Below are 18,946 nucleotides of genomic sequence, written 5' to 3'. Positions count from 1 at the left end.
TCAGAAACACCAGTGACAGAAAGACACTTGTTATCAGAAACACCAGTGACAGAAAGACACTTGTTATCAGAAACACCAGTGACAGAAAGACACTTGTTATTATAAACACCAGTGACAGAAAGACACTTGTTATCATAAACACCAGTGACAGAAAGACACTTGTTATCATAAACACCAGTGACAGAAAGACACTTGTTATCATAAACACCAGTGACAGAAAGACACTTGTTATCAGAAACACCAGTGACAGAAAGACACTTGTTATCAGAAACACCAGTGACAGAAAGACACTTGTTATCAGAAACACCAGTGACAGAAAGACACTTGTTATCATAAACACCAGTGACAGAAAGAGACTTGTTATCAGGAACACCAGTGACAGAAAGACACTTGTTATCATAAACACCAGTGACAGAAAGACACTTGTTATCATAAACACCAGTGACAGAAAGACACTTGTTATCAGAAACACCAGTGACAGAAAGACACTTGTTATCAGAAACACCAGTGACAGAAAGAGACGTGTTATCATAAACACCAGTGACAGAAAGAGACTTGTTATCAGAAACACCAGTGACAGAAAGACACTTGTTATCAGAAACACCAGTGACAGAAAGACACTTGTTATCAGAAACACCAGTGACAGAAAGAGACTTGTTATCAGAAACACCAGTGACAGAAAGACACTTGTTATCAGAAACACCAGTGACAGAAAGACACTTGTTATCAGAAACACCAGTGACAGAAAGACACTTGTTATCAGAAACACCAGTGACAGAAAGACACTTGTTATCATAAACACCAGTGACAGAAAGACACTTGTTATCATAAACACCAGTGACAGAAAGACACTTGTTATCAGAAACACCAGTGACAGAAAGACACTTGTTATCATAAACACCAGTGACAGAAAGACACTTGTTATCAGAAACACCAGTGACAGAAAGAGACTTGTTATCAGAAACACCAGTGACAGAAAGACACTTGTTATCATAAACACCAGTGACAGAAAGACACTTGTTATCAGAAACACCAGTGACAGAAAGACACTTGTTATCAGAAACACCAGTGACAGAAAGACACTTGTTATCAGAAACACCAGTGACAGAAAGACACTTGTTATCAGAAACACCAGTGACAGAAAGAGACTTGTTATCAGAAACACCAGTGACAGAAAGACACTTGTTATCATAAACACCAGTGACAGAAAGACACTTGTTATCATAAACAAGAGAAACCAATGCATGTTGCTGCTAATGCAGATAAGCCTCGTCAATGGCTTTGAAGAGTCACATCATTTCTATATGTTTTATGTACTGTATGTTTTTTAACCAACAGCCTTGAACCTTCCTGATCGACTGCCGAAGGTTATTTCCACAGCACAAAACACACACACTGCAGCATAGACAGGCTCCCTTAGTCACCATCACATTGACACACAATGTCACATGCTAGGGTATGCAAGCTCTTTAAAGCCTCTCCCCTGCTCCCTCCTCCTTTCTGGGTAAAAAAGGAATCATAGTCTCTCAACCATGACAAAACAAAACAACTGCCAGCCAGCCCAGCGGATCTGTCCAGCCTCTGTCAAACTCAACGCTGTAATTGGAGGAATGACACTTCCCCCATTTAAAGCCGGACTCTTTATATAGATAATACACAATCACATAGTGAGTTTCTAGAGAGACAATCTCGCTTTAAGGATTCATAATCCTGCTCAACAGGGATTTTACCCCACTGTTCTGTTCTCTCTGCTTCACTTTGCTTTCTACAGTTCTTATTTAACCCATTACAGTGTCAGCCCTGTCTAAGCCGGGGCAGTGTTGGAATAAGCTATATGGAATTGTTTTAAGGAGGTCATACGAAGGATCATTTTGCCATTTGATTTTGAATTTTAAGACCTTTTGAAGTATCCCAAAAATATATACATGTAATAAAAACATTTGGCCTTACTGCTATTAATTAGCCTAACCAAAACGCATTGAATAACAGATTGACAACACTGAACAAGAGATAGTCCCCGAAAGTTTGTTCTGAAGTGTCTGCCCTATATCTGAGAGATAAAAGAAAGATCAGGAAACATGTTATTTTATTTTTTTACTTGAATTTATCCCCTTATTTTTGGAACTAAACAGTCTCCATATATACAGTGGGTATGGAAAGTCACCAACCCTTCCATAATGTTCACCTTTTGTTGCCTTACAGCCTGAAATGAAAACACATCAAATCAGACTTTATTTACACACAAAAACTCTGAAAACGTATTCAAATTAAAACAGTAAAATGCCCTATTTGGATAAGTGAACACTGCCCCTTAGAATTGTAATTGCAAAACTTGCTGAGGTGTAACAAACCACCTTCCAGATCACAAATCAAAATTGGCTTCCATCTGTGATCAATTGAATTGACTTTGATTAGTTCAGAATAAAAACAGGATGTTCATGGAGGACTCCAATACTTAGTAGTGCAATTCAAAGCAAAGATCCCAAACTGTTCGGACTCTACAGGCAGAAGATGGACTGTTCGGACTCTACAGGCAGAAGTTGGACTGTTCGGACTCTACAGGCAGAAGTTGGACTGTTCGGACTCTACAGGCAGAAGTTGGACTGTTCGGACTCTACAGGCAGAAGTTGGACTGTTCGGACTCTACAGGCAGAAGACGGACTGTTCGGACTCTACAGGCAGAAGTTGGACTGTTGGGACTCTACAGGCAGAAGTTGGACTGTTCGGGCTCTACAGGCAGAAGACGGACTGTTCGGACTCTACAGACAGAAGTTGGACTGTTCGGACTCTACAGGCAGAAGACGGACTGTTCGGACTCTACAGACAGAAGTTGGACTGTTGGGACTCTACAGGCAGAAGTTGGACTGTTCGGACTCTACAGACAGAAGTTGGACTGTTCGGACGCTACAGACAGAAGTTGGACTGTTCGGACTCTACAGACAGAAGTTGGCAGATTGGCTGTATCGACTTCAGACGTGGGGGTCGACTTCAGACGTGGGGGTCGACTTCAGCTTGTGGGGGTCGTGGAGAAAAATGGTTTGTAAGCCAAACCGTTAGGACGCTACAGGCGATTTTGTAAAAATAACGATTTTGGGATATCTCAGGGTCTAACAAACACCACTCTAGCTCTGTCCCCTTTCACCGAAGATGCGGAAGTGCAACATTGGCAGATGCAGTGGACTGAGACGCATCCAATGCAAAAAAACAGATATCTAAAGTTTAAACAGACTGTTTTTATGGGAATGGTATTATGCTAATTACAGTGCCTTGCGAAAGTATTCGGCCCCCTTGAACTTTGCGAAACTTTTGCCACATTTCAGGCTTCAAACATAAAGATATAAAACTGTATTTTTTTGTGAAGAATCAACAACAAGTGGGACACAATCATGAAGTGGAACGACATTTATTGGATATTTCAAACTTTTTTAACAAATCAAAAACTGAAAAATTGGGCGTGCAAAATTATTCAGCCCCCTTAAGTTAATACTTTGTAGCGCCACCTTTTGCTGCGATTACAGCTATAAGTCGCTTGGGGTATGTCTCTATCAGTTTTGCACATCGAGAGACTGACATTTTTTCACATTCCTCCTTGCAAAACAGCTCGAGCTCAGTGAGGTTGGATGGAGAGCATTTGTGAACAGCAGTTTTCAGTTCTTTACACAGATTCTCGATTGGATTCAGGTTTGAACTTTGACTTGGCCATTCTAACACCTGGATATGTTTATTTTTGAACCATTCCATTGTAGATTTTGCTTTATGTTTTGGATCATTGTCTTGTTGGAAGACAAATCTCCGTCCCAGTCTCAGGTCTTTTGCAGACTCCATCAGGTTTTCTTCCAGAATGGTCCTGTATTTGGCTCCATCCATCTTCCCATCAATTTTAACCATCTTCCCTGTCCCTGCTGAAGAAAAGCAGGCCCAAACCATGATGCTGCCACCACCATGTTTGACAGTGGGGATGGTGTGTTCAGCTGTGTTGCTTTCACGCCAAACATAACGTTTTGCATTGTTGCCAAAAAGTTCAATTTTGGTTTCAATTCTGGTTTCACCAGAGCACCTTCTTCCACATGTTTGGTGTGTCTCCCAGGTGGCTTGTGGCAAACTTTAAACGACACTTTTTATGGATATCTTTAAGAAATGGCTTTCTTCTTGCCACTCTTCCATAAAGGCCAGATTTGTGCAATATACGACTGATTGTTGTCCTATGGACAGAGTCTCCCACCTCAGCTGTAGATCTCTGCAGTTCATCCAGAGTGATCATGGGCCTCTTGGCTGCATCTCTGATCAGTCTTCTCCTTGTATGAGCTGAAAGTTTAGAGGGGCGGCCAGGTCTTGGTAGATTTGCAGTGGTCTGATACTCCTTCCACTTCAATATTATCGCTTGCACAGTGCTCCTTGGGATGTTTAAAGCTTGGGAAATATTTTGTATCAAAATCCGGCTTTAAACTTCTTCACAACAGTATCTCGGACCTGCCTGGTGTGTTCCTTGTTCTTCATGATGCTCTCTGCGCTTTTAACGGACCTCTGAGACTATCACAGTGCAGGTGCATTTATACGGAGACTTGATTACACACAGGTGGATTGTATTTATCATCATTAGTCATTTAGGTCAACATTGGATCATTCAGAGATCCTCACTGAACTTCTGGAGAGAGTTTGCTGCACTGAAAGTAAAGGGGCTGAATAATTTTGCACGCCCAATTTTTCAGTTTTTGATTTGTTAAAAAAGTTTGAAATATCCAATAAATGTCGTTCCACTTCATGATTGTTTCCCACTTGTTGTTGATTCTTCACAAAAAAATACAGTTTTATATCTTTATGTTTGAAGCCTGAAATGTGGCAAAAGGTCGCAAAGTTCAAGGGGGCTGAATACTTTCGCAAGGCACTGTAGATTGCGCAGACATCACCTCTAGGGGTTAAAGAGTGGATGATTACGCTGGCCAGTTCTGGAGGATAGAGATGTTGTTGCTATTTCCATCTTTGCTGGGTTGAACCCATGGTGTTAGCGAGGCTTGGTGTTAGCGAGGCTTGGTGTTAGCGAGGCTTGGTGTTAGCGAGGCTTGGTGTGAGAGAGGCTTGGTGTGAGAGAGGCTTGGTGTGAGAGAGGCTTGGTGTGAGAGAGGCTTGGTGTGAGAGAGGCTTGGTGAGAGCGAGGCTTGGTGTGAGAGAGGCTTGGTGTGAGAGAGGCTTGGTGTGAGAGAGGCTTGGTGAGAGCAAGGCTTGGTGTGAGAGAGGCTTGGTGTGAGAGTGGCTTGGTGTGAGAGGGGCTTGGTGTGAGAGGGGCTTGGTGTGAGAGAGACTTGGTGTGAGAGAGACTTGGTTTCTAGCCACTCTGTCCTCTACTTCTAGCCACTCTGTCCTCTACTTCTAGCCACTCTGTCCTCTACTTCTAGCCACTCTGTCCTATACTTCTAGCCACTCTGTCCTATACTTCTAGCCACTCTGTCCTATACTTCTAGCCACTCTGTCCTATACTTCTAGTCACTCTGTCCTATACTTCTAGCCACTCTGTCCTATACTTCTAGCCACTCTGTCCTATACTTCTAGCCACTCTGTCCTATACTTCTAGCCACTCTGTCCTATACTTCTAGCCACTCTGTCCTATACTTCTAGCCACTCTGTCCTCTACTTCTAGCCACTCTTTCCTCTACTTCTAGCCACTCTTTCCTCTACTTCTAGCCACTCTGTCCTCTACTTCTAGCCACTCTGTCCTATACTTCTAGCCACTCTGTCCTCTCCTTTCCTCCCTCCACTCTGTCCTCTCTTCTCCTCCATCCACTCTGTCCTCTCCTCTCCTCCATCCACTCTGTCCTCTCCTCTCCTCCCTCCACTCTATTCTGTCCTCCCTCCAATCCACCCTCTCCTCCCTCCAATCCACCCTCTCCTCCCTCTACCCACTCCACGCCGTCCTCTCCTCCCTCCCACCGCTCTACGCCGTCCTCTCCTCTCCTCCCTCCCACCACTCTACACCGTCCTCTCCTCCCTCCCACCGCTCTACGCCGTCCTCTCCTCTCCTCCCTCCCACCACTCTACGCCGTCCTCTCCTCCCTCCCACCGCTCTACGCCGTCCTCTCCTCTCCTCCCTCCCACCACTCTACGCCGTCCTCTCCTCCCTCCCACCACTCTACGCCGCCCTCTCCTCCCTCCCACCACTCTACGCCGTCCTCTCCTCCCTCCCACCCCTCTACGCCGTCCTATCCTCCCTCCCACACCTCTACGCCGTCCTCTCCTCCCTCCCACCCCTCTACGTCGTCCTCTCCTCTCCTCCCTCCCACCACTCTACACCGTCCTCTCCTCTCCTCCCTCCCACCACTCTACACCGTCCTCTCCTCCCTCCCACCACTCTACACCGTCCTCTCCTCCCTCCCACCACTCTACATCGTCCTCTCCTCCCTCCCACCGCTCTACGCCGTCCTCTCCTCTCCTCCCTCCCACCACTCTACACCGTCCTCTCCTCCCTCCCACCACTCTACACCGTCCTCTCGTCTCCCTCCCACCACTCTACACCGTCCTCTCCTCCCTCCCACCACTCTACACCGTCCTCTCCTCCCTGCCACCACTCTTCACCGGCCTCTCCTCCCTCCCACCACTCTACGCCGTCCTCTCCTCCCTCCCACCACTCTACGCCGTCCTCTCCTCTCCTCCCTCCCACCACTCTACGCCGTCCTCTCCTCCCTCCCACCACTCTACACCGTCCTCTCCTCTCCTCCCTCCCACCACTCTACGCCGTCCTCTCCTTTCCTCCCTCCCACCACTCTACACCGTCCTCTCCTCTCCTCCCTCCCACCACTCTACGCCGTCCTCTCCTCTCCTCCCTCCCACCACTCTATACTGTCCTCCCTCCCTCCACTCTGTCCTCTCCTCCCCCTCCCTGCACTCTGTCCTCCCTCCTTCCCTCCACTCTATACTGTCCTCCCTCCCTACCTCCCTCCACTCTGTCCTCTCTTCCTTCCTTCCTTCCTTCCTTCCTTCCTTCCTCCCTCCCTCCCTCCCTCCCTCCCTCCCTCCCTCCCTCCCTCCCTCCCTCCCTCCCTCCCTCCCCTCTGTCCTCTCCTTCCCCCCTACCTCCCTGCACTCTGTCCTCTCCTTCCCCCCTACCTCCCTCCACTCTGTCCTCTCCCCCCCCTCCCTCCCTCCCTCCACTCTGTCCTCTCCTCCCCCTCCCTCCCTCCACTCTGTCCTCTCCTCCCCCCCTCCACTCTGTCCTCTCCTCCCCCTCCCTCCCTCCACTGTCCTCCCCTCCCCCCCTCCACTCTGTCCTCCCCTCCCCCTCCCTCCACTCTGCCCCCCCCCCCTCCACTATGCCCCCCCCCTCCCTCCACTATGTCCCCCCCCCCTCCCTCCACTCTGTATGCAGGGAGAGATATGATGCTTCCACGTGTTGTAAGCTAAGTACCTTGAGATAGAACTGACAAATCTGAGTAGAACTGCTGTACCATACACAAGACAAAATATATACAGGCCATTTGGCCATTAAATCAATTACATTCCTGATAGGATCCAAATCTGCATTTAAGACCTCACTACTTCTGCATTATATAAGACCCTGTACATTGAACTCTTCCTTTGAGTGCATTTTTCATCCAAATCTTTGACAGCAACACAGAAAATCATATTAGTGGCGTCTACGACTCAGTCTAGAGGACAAAGTCAAGTAACGCATGGTGGGCAGGTGAATTGAAGTGCATGTTGGGATTTACATGCACAGTGTTGTACCTTGTCTGTCAAAGAGAAATTCTGATGACATTATGCGACTGATGGAAGTAGATTCTCTGATTGGCTAGGGTCTGGGCTGAGGAAACTAACGGCTCATGATCAAATAGGCTAACAGTATTACTGCCTAGGTAGGCTAACTGAGATTAATACAGATTGTATTACTGCCTAGGTAGGCTAACTGAGATTAATACAGATTGTATTACTGCCTAGGTAGGCTAACTGAGATTAATACAGATTGTATTACTGCCTAGGTAGGCTAACTGAGATTAATACAGATTGTATTACTGCCTAGGTAGGCTAACTGAGATTAATACAGATTGTATTACTGCCTAGGTAGGCTAACTGAGATTAATACAGATTGTATTACTGCCTAGGTAGGCTAACTGAGATTAATACAGATTGTATTACTGCCTGGGTAGGCTAACTGAGATTAATACAGATGGTATTACTGCCTAGGTAGGCTAACTGAGATTAATACAGATTGTATTACTGCCTGGGTAGGCTAACTGAGATTAATACAGATTGTATTACTGCCTAGGTAGGCTAACTGAGATTAATACAGATTGTATTACTGCCTGGGTAGGCTAACTGAGATTAATACAGATTGTATTACTGCCTAGGTAGGCTAACTGAGATTAATACAGATTGTAGCCTAGTGGTTAGAGCATTGGACTAGTAACCGAAAGGTTGCAAGTTCAAATCCCCGAGCTGACAAGGTACAAAATCTGTCGTTCTGCCCCTGAACAAGCAGTTAACCCACTGTTCCTAGGCCGTCATTGAAAATAAGAATTTGTTCTTAACTGACTTGCCTAGTAAAATAAAGGTAAATTTTTTTTTTTTTTTTTAAATGTCAGTGTTATTGACCAGGCAACCAGAGACACAGATTAATCCAACCATTCATTAGTTCATTATGGAGAAGGTGGGGACCCTCTGTCCCTTACAGCTTAATGGCTAGTTTCCCAGACACAGATTAATCCAACCATTCATTAGTTCATTATGGAGAAGGTGGGGACCCTCTGTCCCTTACAGTTTAATGGCTAGTTTCCCAGACACAGATTAATCCAACCATTCATTAGTTCATTATGGAGAAGGTGGGGACCCTCTGTCCCTTACAGCTTAATGGCTAGTTTCCTGGACACAGATTAATCCAACCATTCATTAGATCATTATGGAGAAGGTGGGGACCCTCTGTCCCTTACAGCTTAATGGCTAGTTTCCTGGACACAGATTAATCCTAGACCTGGACAAAAACATATATTCCTATGGAGATTCTCACTCCATACAAAATCACTCTCTACCAATCAGGAATTAGTTGATTTGTTCAAACTATTAAAGTCACAACGGGTACAAACATAAGTCAATTGTAAATATTTGACTATTAACAAAAGGTTTAGCAAACAGAAAATGATTTGCTGGCACTGTGCCTTGATAAATATGCCTATATGAATACAAACAGTATCCTACTCACAGTAATAAGCATACAGCACAGTGTCTTCGATTTGGCCTCGTGTCTCATTGTTTTCTGCCCACTTCTGTATTGAGAAGAAATAGGACATTGATTACAATAAACACAACAGACCTTACACAACAACATCTGAACAGATTAAAACACTAAACAGACCTTACACAACAACATCTGAACAGATTAAAACACTAAACAGACCTTACACAACATCTGAACAGATTAAAACACTAAACAGACCTTACACAACAACATCTGAACAGATTAAAACACTAAACAGACCTTACACAACAACATCTGAACAGATTAAAACACTAAACAGACCTTACACAACAACATCTGAACAGATTAAAACACTAAACAGACCTTACACAACAACATCTGAACAGATTAAAACACTCAACAGACCTTCACAACAACATCTGAACAGATTAAAACACTAAACAGACCTTCACAACAACATCTGAACAGATTAAAACACTAAACAGACCTTACACAACAACATCTGAACAGATTAAAACACTCAACAGACCTTACACAACAACATCTGAACAGATTAAAACACTCAACAGACCTTCACAACAACATCTGAACAGATTAAAACACTAAACAGACCCTACACAACAACATCTGAACAGATTAAAACACTAAACAGACCTTACACAACAACATCTGAACAGATTAAAACACTCAACAGACCTTCACAGCAACATTGATTGCAAAGCTATTTATGAAGGAGTCACGAACTAAACATACAGCTAAACATTAGTGTATAATTCCATAATCCTAGATTCACAGAGATTTCTGAGACATAGGTAATATTAAACGATAAAAGCCAGGCTAGGACGATGATGCAAACTAACACAGGGCTATTTGCCAGGCTAGGACTATGATGAAAACGGGCACAGGTCAATTTGCCAGGCTAGGATTATGATGAAAACGGACACAGGGCTATTTGCCAGGCTAGGATTATGATGAAAACGGACACAGGGCTATTTGCCAGGCTAGGATTATGATGAAAACGGGCACAAGTCTATTTGCCAGGCTAGGATTATGATGAAAACGGACACAGGGCTATTTGCCAGGCTAGGATTATGATGAAAACGGACACAGGGCTATTTGCCAGGCTAGGATTATGATGAAAACGGACACAGGGCTATTTGCCAGGCTAGGACTATGATGAAAACGGGCACAGGTCAATTTGCCAGGCTAGGATTATGATGAAAACGGACACAGGGCTATTTGCCAGGCTAGGACTATGATGAAACAGCCGTTAGGACTATTTGCCAGGCTAGGACTATGATGAAAAGGCCACAGGGCTATTTGCCAGGCTAGGACTATGATGAAACGGCCGCTAAGACTGTTTGCCAGGCTAGGACTATGATGAAACGGCCGCTAAGACTATTTGCCAGGCTAGGACTATGATGAAACGGCCGCTAAGACTATTTGCCAGGCTAGGACTATGATGAAACGGCCGCTAAGACTATTTGCCAGGCTAGGACTATGATGAAACGGCCGCTAAGACTATTTGCCAGGCTAGGACTATGATGAAACGGCCGCTAAGACTATTTGCCAGGCTAGGACTATGATGAAACGGCCGCTAAGACTATTTGCCAGGCTAGGACTATGATGAAACGGCCGCTAAGACTATTTGCCAGGCTAGGACTATGATGAAACGGCCGCTAAGACTATTTGCCAGGCTAGGACTATGATGAAACGGCCGCTAAGACTATTTGCCAGGCTAGGACTATGATGAAACGGCCACAGGGCTATTTGTTTTATGTAAAAAGAAAGAGATCTTGATTCATTGATAAGGATATCATGAAAAAAGTCATAAAATATGATTGACATACCAGCGGTAGTGCCTATATGATGGCACTATCCCTGGTATAATGTTAATCATGTGTCCTCTTACTTTATTCATCAATAATGAACCATCTCTGCTCTCTTCGTTTTACATAAAACATATGGCTATTGCATCACTGTCCTTGCTTTTATAGTAGGGGGTTAGGTATTTCAGCAGTAGCTGTATATTAGACTGGATGTGTTTATTTAGTCACTTACGTAGCAGAGATTTGAAGATGTGACTTGACACAGGTTATGACAAAACGGTCAGGGGGGCTATTTTGTTGAAGCGCCTTGGGCAGCGATGACAGCCTTAGGTCTTCTTGGGTATGACACTACAAGCTTGGCACACCTGTATATGGGGAGTTTCTCCCATTCTTCTCTGCAGATTCTCTCAAACTCTGTCAGGTTAGATGGGGAGCATATCTGCACAGCTATTTTCAGGTCTCTCCAGAGATGTTCAGATATTAGTCCTGACGCCACTCCTGCGTTGTCTTGGCTGTGTGCTCAGGGTCGTTGTCCTGTTGGAAGGTGCACCTTTGCCTTCCAAAATCCTCAGGTCCTCCCCAGTCTGAGCATTTTTTCATCAAGGATCTCTCTGTACTTTGCTCCGTTCATTTTTCCCTCGAACCTGACTACTCTCCCAGTCCCTGCCACTGAAAAACATCCCCACAGCATGATGCTGCCATCACCATGCTTCACCGTAGAGATGATGCCAGGTTTCCTCCAGACGTGACACTTGGCATTCAGGCCAAATCTTGGTTTCATCAGACCAGAGAATCTTCTTTCTCATGGCCTGAGAGTAATTTGGCAAACTCCAAAGGGGCTGTATTTTACTAAGTAGTGGCCACTCTACCATAAAGGCCTTTATGGTGGAGTGATGCAGAGATGGGAGAACCTTCCAGAAGGACAACTATCTCCACAGAGGAACTCTGGAGCTCTGTCAGAGTGACCATCGGGTTTTCTTGGTCACCTCCCTGACCAAGGCCCTTCCTCCCCCGATTGCTCAACTTGGCCGGGCGGCCAGCTCTAGGAAGATTCTTGGTGGTTCCAAACTTCTTCCATTTAAGAATGATGGAGGCCACTTTGTTCTTGTGGACCTTCAATGCTGTAGACATGTTTTGGTATCCTTCCCCAGACCTATGCCTCGACATAATCCTGTCTCTGAGGTCTACGGACAATTGCTTCGACCTCATGGCTTGTTTTTTCTTTTTAGACCACTGCTCGTCAGTTATTAGAGTCATTACCATTATCTCTTTGAGGTAGAGTAGACCACTGCTAGTCAGTTATTAACATAACCTATTTAAGGTAGAGTAGACCACTGGTACTGTCAGTTATTAACATAATCTATTTAAGGTAGAGTAGACCACTGCTAGTCAGTTATTAACATCATCTATTTAAGGTAGAGTAGACCACTGCTAGTCAGTTATTAACATAATCTATTTAAGGTAGAGTAGACCACTGCTCGTCAGTTATTAGAGTCATTACCATTATCTCTTTAAGGTAGAGTAGACCACTGCTCGTCAGTTATTAGAGTCATTACCATTATCTCTTTGAGGTAGAGTAGACCACTGCTAGTCAGTTATTAACATAACCTATTTAAGGTAGAGTAGACCACTGGTACTGTCAGTTATTAACATAATCTATTTAAGGTAGAGTAGAACACTGCTAGTCAGTTATTAACATAATCTATTTAAGGTAGAGTAGACCACTGCTAGTCAGTTATTAACATAATCTATTTAAGGTAGAGTAGACCACTGCTAGTCAGTTATTAACATAACCTATTTAAGGTAGAGTAGACCACTGCTAGTCAGTTATTAGAGTCATTACCATTATCTCTTTGAGGTAGAGTAGACCACTGCTAGTCAGTTATTAACATAATCTATTTAAGGTAGAGTAGACCACTGCTAGTCAGTTATTAACATAATCTATTTAAGGTAGAGTAGACCACTGCTAGTCAGTTATTAGAGTCATTACCATTATCTCTTTAAGGTAGAGTAGACCACTGCTCGTCAGTTATTAGAGTCATTACCATTATCTCTTTGAGGTAGAGTAGACCACTGCTAGTCAGTTATTAACATAACCTATTTAAGGTAGAGTAGACCACTGCTAGTCAGTTATTAACATAATCTATTTAAGGTAGAGTAGACCACTGCTAGTCAGTTATTAACATAATCTATTTAAGGTAGAGTAGACCACTGCTAGTCAGTTATTAACATAATATATTTAAGGTAGAGTAGACCACTGCTAGTCAGTTATTAACATAACCTATTTAAGGTAGAGTAGACCACTGCTAGTCAGTTATTAACATAATCTATTTAAGGTAGAGTAGAACACTGCTAGTCAGTTATTAACATAATATATTTAAGGTAGAGTAGACCACTGGTACTGTCAGTTATTAACATAATCTATTTAAGGTAGAGTAGACCACTGCTAGTCAGTTATTAACATAACCTATTTAAGGTAGAGTAGACCACTGCTAGTCAGTTATTAACATAATCTATTTAAGGTAGAGTAGACCACTGCTAGTCAGTTATTAACATCATCTATTTAAGGTAGAGTAGACCACTGGTACTGTCAGTTATTAACATAATATATTTAAGGTAGAGTAGACCACTGCTAGTCAGTTATTAGAGTCATTACCATCATATTTAAGGTAGAGTAGACCCCTGTGGTAGTCAGTTATTACAGTCATGAACATAATATATTTAAGGTAGAGTAGAACACTGCTAGTCAGTTATTAACATAATATATTTAAGGTAGAGTAGACCACTGCTAGTCAGTTATTAACATAATATATTTAAGGTAGAGTAGAACACTGCTAGTCAGTTATTAACATAATATATTTAAGGTAGAGTAGAACACTGCTAGTCAGTTATTAACATAATATATTTAAGGTAGAGTAGAACACTGCTAGTCAGTTATTAACATAATATATTTAAGGTAGAGTAGACCACTGCTAGTCAGTTATTAACATCATCTATTTAAGGTAGAGTAGACCACTGGTACTGTCAGTTATTAACATAATATATTTAAGGTAGAGTAGACCACTGGTACTGTCAGTTATTAACATAATCTATTTAAGGTAGAGTAGACCACTGGTACTGTCAGTTATTAACATAATATATTTAAGGTAGAGTAGACCACTGGTACTGTCAGTTATTAACATAATCTATTTAAGGTAGAGTAGAACACTGCTAGTCAGTTATTAACATAATCTATTTAAGGTAGAGTAGACCACTGGTACTGTCAGTTATTAACATAATCTATTTAAGGTAGAGTAGACCACTGCTAGTCAGTTATTAACATAACCTATTTAAGGTAGAGTAGACCACTGCTAGTCAGTTATTAACATAATCTATTTAAGGTAGAGTAGACCACTGCTAGTCAGTTATTAACATAATCTATTTAAGGTAGAGTAGACCACTGCTAGTCAGTTATTAACATAACCTATTTAAGGTAGAGTAGACCACTGCTAGTCAGTTATTAGAGTCATTACCATTATCTCTTTGAGGTAGAGTAGACCACTGCTAGTCAGTTATTAACATAATCTATTTAAGGTAGAGTAGACCACTGCTAGTCAGTTATTAACATAATCTATTTAAGGTAGAGTAGACCACTGCTAGTCAGTTATTAACATAATCTATTTAAGGTAGAGTAGACCACTGCTAGTCAGTTATTAACATAATCTATTTAAGGTAGAGTAGACCACTGCTAGTCAGTTATTAACATAATCTATTTAAGGTAGAGTAGACCACTGATACTCTCAGTTATTAACATAATCTATTTAAGGTAGAGTAGAACACTGCTAGTCAGTTATTAACATAATCTATTTAAGGTAGAGTAGACCACTGCTAGTCAGTTATTAACATCATCTATTTAAGGTAGAGTAGACCACTGCTAGTCAGTTATTAACATAATATATTTAAGGTAGAGTAGAACACTGCTAGTCAGTTATTAACATAATCTATTTAAGGTAGAGTAGACCACTGCTAGTCAGTTATTAACATCATCTATTTAAGGTAGAGTAGACCACTGCTAGTCAGTTATTAACATAACCTATTTAAGGTAGAGTAGACCACTGCTAGTCAGTTATTAGCATAATCTATTTAAGGTAGAGTAGACCACTGGTACTGTCAGTTATTAACATAATCTATTTAAGGTAGAGTAGACCACTGGTACTGTCAGTTATTAACATAATATATTTAAGGTAGAGTAGAACACTGCTAGTCAGTTATTAACATAACCTATTTAAGGTAGAGTAGACCACTGCTAGTCAGTTATTAACATAACCTATTTAAGGTAGAGTAGACCACTGCTAGTCAGTTATTAACATCATCTATTTAAGGTAGAGTAGACCACTGCTAGTCAGTTATTAACATAATATATTTAAGGTAGAGTAGACCACTGGTACTGTCAGTTATTAACATAATCTATTTAAGGTAGAGTAGACCACTGGTACTGTCAGTTATTAACATAATATATTTAAGGTAGAGTAGAACACTGCTAGTCAGTTATTAACATAACCTATTTAAGGTAGAGTAGACCACTGCTAGTCAGTTATTAACATAATATATTTAAGGTAGAGTAGACCACTGGTACTGTCAGTTATTAACATCATCTATTTAAGGTAGAGTAGACCACTGGTACTGTCAGTTATTAACAAAATATATTTAAGGTAGACTAGACCACTGGTACTGTCAGTTATTAACATAATATATTTAAGGTAGAGTAGACCACTGGTACTGTCAGTTATTAACAAAATATATTTAAGGTAGACTAGACCACTGGTACTGTCAGTTATTACAGTCATTACCATCATATTTAAGGTAGAGTAGACCCCTGTGGTAGTCAGTTATTACAGTCATGAACATAATATATTTAAGGTAGAGTAGACCCCTGGTAGTCAGTTATTACAGCCATTACCATCATATTTAAGGTAGAGTAGACCCCTGGTAGTCAGTTATTACAGTCATTACCATCATCTTTAAGGTACAGTAGACCCCTGGTAGTCAGTTATTACAGTCATTACCATCATCTTTAAGGTAGAGTAGACCCCTGGTAGTCAGTTATTACAGCCATTACCATCATATTTAAGGTAGAGTAGACCCCTGGTAGTCAGTTATTACAGTCATTACCATCATCTTTAAGGTAGAGTAGACCCCTGGTAGTCAGTTATTACAGTCATTACCATCATCTTTAAGGTAGAGTAGACCCCTGGTAGTCAGTTATTACAGCCATTACCATCATATTTAAGGTAGAGTAGACCCCTGGTAGTCAGTTATTACAGTCATTACCATCATCTTTAAGGTAGAGTAGACCCCTGGTAGTCAGTTATTACAGTCATTACCATCATCTTTAAGGTAGAGTAGACCCCTGATCTGTTCCTGCTTTTGCCGACTCCATTGTCAAGCTAAACATGTTTGGCATGACAGTTCCATTAGGAGTTGTCAGGAGAGCAGAAACAGACCGTCTCCCAGGCTAGTATCGTTCACAAGCATGTCATGCTTGAATCATCAAGGATACTTGACTAGCGTAAATCATCAAATATCACCTCTTTGCAGACACATTCCTTGGTCTTTGACAATGAGTTGAAAACTAAGGACTGGTTTCCCAGACTAAAGATTATCCATCAAGCATGCTTTTTAGCCCAGGAGTAGGTCTAATGGCTTGTTATGTTTCAAATGGACAACAACATGAGCTACTATTATAAGCTGCTATATCATTGAACTCAAATGGTCTTAAAATGACATAGGCCTAAGTCTCAGGCCTTATGAAGCAGCTGAATACGTACCTTGTAAGTACCGTTGGGGTGCTTCATGTAAGACACTAGGAATATATCCACTGGAAGAAGTGCAGAGGTTATCAGTGCAATGGCCAATGCGCATATTGCAGTGATGGTTGAGATGACCTCACTCTCTTGGCGGCTCTGGTACTTCCTGATGTAGACCCAACAGAAGGACAGGATCACCTGTGGATGGAAAAACAATGGTTAGAGTTATCACGTAAAATATCCTAAAGTTATTGGGCCGCATCAGCTGTCAGAACATCTGAGTGTTTACAGTTCATTGTTATTGTAATGACTCTTAGCTAAGTAGGCTCATTATGATATCCCACTTCTGACACCAATGCAGCCAACAGCGAGACTCAGATGTTTTCGATTTACAATATTCACAAATTAAATCTCACCACTACAAATGAATTACTTTGCAAAAGTGTTGTTGAAAACTTGTTTTAATTGCAAATCGCATCAACCCTATTCACGCAGGCCATTATCAAATCAAATCCATTTATAAATCCCTTTTTACATTAGCAGATGTCACAAAGTGCTGTACAGAAACCCAGCCTAAAACCCCAAACAGCAAGCAATGCAAATGTAGGGGCACGGTGGCTAGGAACACCTCCCTAGAAAGGCAGGAACCTAGGAAGAAACCTAGAAAGAAACCAGGCTCTGAGGGAACACACACATAGGGAACAGGGTGTTATTTGGGACAGACAGACACACGGGGAACAGGGTGTTATTTGGGACACACAGACACACAGGGAACAGGGTGTTATTTGGGACACACAGACACATGGGGAACAGGGTGTTATTTGGGACACACAGACACATAGGGAACAGGGTGTTATTTGGGACAGACATGGTGCTGGAGCTCCAGAATCACAAGGTTGTATTCCAGGCACACACGGTGCCTACTCCTAAACTGTGAGGACACTGCTAAAGCCCATTGGCTGCTCAGATCCTGAAGGGATGCCATCCAGATCAATTAACACTAGCCCACGCCTGCGTGTTTTGCCAGGTAATGACACAAGCTTTGCATCTAAACTAAGACCCATTGAGAGGATTGCGTTACATAATAAATAGAGCGGGGGAGCAAATCAGAGACCAAACTGGTGTTTCAGCTTGTTAGCTAAAAGAAAGCAAAAACAAATTTCTCTAAGCTATATTGGCTATTATAATCACTAGCTAGGTTCAAAGCCTTCCTGATTGATATGAAAACGGAAATTACTGAAGCAGGCAGGCTCAGCAGCGCCTCTGTAAATGTAGCTGTCTGCAGTCATGTGACATTGTGTAGGGTAACTAGTTAGCTAACTAACAATTGATAATGCATGTTGTTAGTTATGTAGTTAGCATGTAGTTAGCTCTTCTTTACAAATAAGGCAGGAGAAGTCTACTTCAAGTTAAACTTTGACATTTAACTTGATCCAATAGCTACATGTTAGCAACTAGCTAACTTCATGCAAACTACTGTAAACTAGCTAGCATTGCTTGGTAAAACTGATAGATACTACCATGACAACCACAATGATTCACTATAACACTGTAAACAAATTAATTAGCTACAACAGTTAGCTATTGATATGGTATTAGCGAGGCTATTAGAGGCAGGTTAGCTAAACTCTAACTGAGTTAGCTACAACGTTAGCTAACTAAGCCATGACAGCTGTCAAACTAGCTAACGTTAGCTAGATAGATTGCTAGCTACGTAAAGCTGTAGCGAACTGAGCGTGACAAAGACAACTGTGGCCAAAGGAAAGTAATCCAGTACATACACAGGGTAATATTTCGAGATTCTGCAGCGACTTAAGTGTGCTTACCAAAAATACAAGGGCGAATATAGACCACCCGAGAGCAGACTCAGATAGCAACGACTGGTCCGCCATCTTCACTTCCTGCAACAAACACGGACCATGTGCTTCAATTGACGGAAGGGGCGATGCAGTGGATACAAAGTTACCAAACAGAGAGACAGACCACATCAGACAGATAGATAGATACACTACAATGATCATGTGGTAGAGTAGACCTACTGTTGAGTTGGGCTTCTTTAAATGAGGTTGTTGAATCAGTCTTTTGGATGTTTCCTCCCAAGCTCAGACAGGCAAAAAAACAACACTTATCTATTTTGCAAAGCATGAGTG

The 18,946-nt window shown here is 42.3% G+C and overlaps 1 protein-coding gene across 3 annotated transcripts in view; it reads right to left on the bottom strand.

Moving 5' to 3' along the window:
• Nucleotides 1-18,737, bottom strand: part of LOC110514631 (lysosomal cobalamin transport escort protein LMBD1) — a 229,113-nt gene extending 210,376 nt beyond the window's left edge. For 2 of the 3 annotated variants that reach the window (XM_090243358.1, XM_090243366.1), the window contains exons 1-3: nucleotides 18,623-18,737; nucleotides 16,818-16,994; nucleotides 9,185-9,248 (exon numbers count right to left, since the gene is read on the bottom strand). In XM_090243358.1, coding sequence (XP_090099484.1) covers nucleotides 9,185-9,248; nucleotides 16,818-16,994; nucleotides 18,623-18,688 — 307 coding nt within the window. In that variant the 5' untranslated portion in view covers nucleotides 18,689-18,737. The remainder of the gene's footprint in view (nucleotides 1-9,184; nucleotides 9,249-16,817; nucleotides 16,995-18,622) is intronic. The other variant, XM_090243364.1, reaches the window with a different exon arrangement.
• Between the last annotated feature and the right edge of the window lie 209 nt (nucleotides 18,738-18,946).

The sequence above is a fragment of the Oncorhynchus mykiss genome, chromosome 1 (genome assembly GCF_057628025.1).
Source record: "Oncorhynchus mykiss isolate SJ-2025 chromosome 1, ASM5762802v1, whole genome shotgun sequence".
Classification (NCBI taxonomy): Eukaryota; Metazoa; Chordata; class Actinopteri; order Salmoniformes; family Salmonidae; genus Oncorhynchus; species Oncorhynchus mykiss.
Note: the sequence above shows the minus strand (reverse complement) of the source record. Positions and strands in the feature narration are given on the sequence as shown.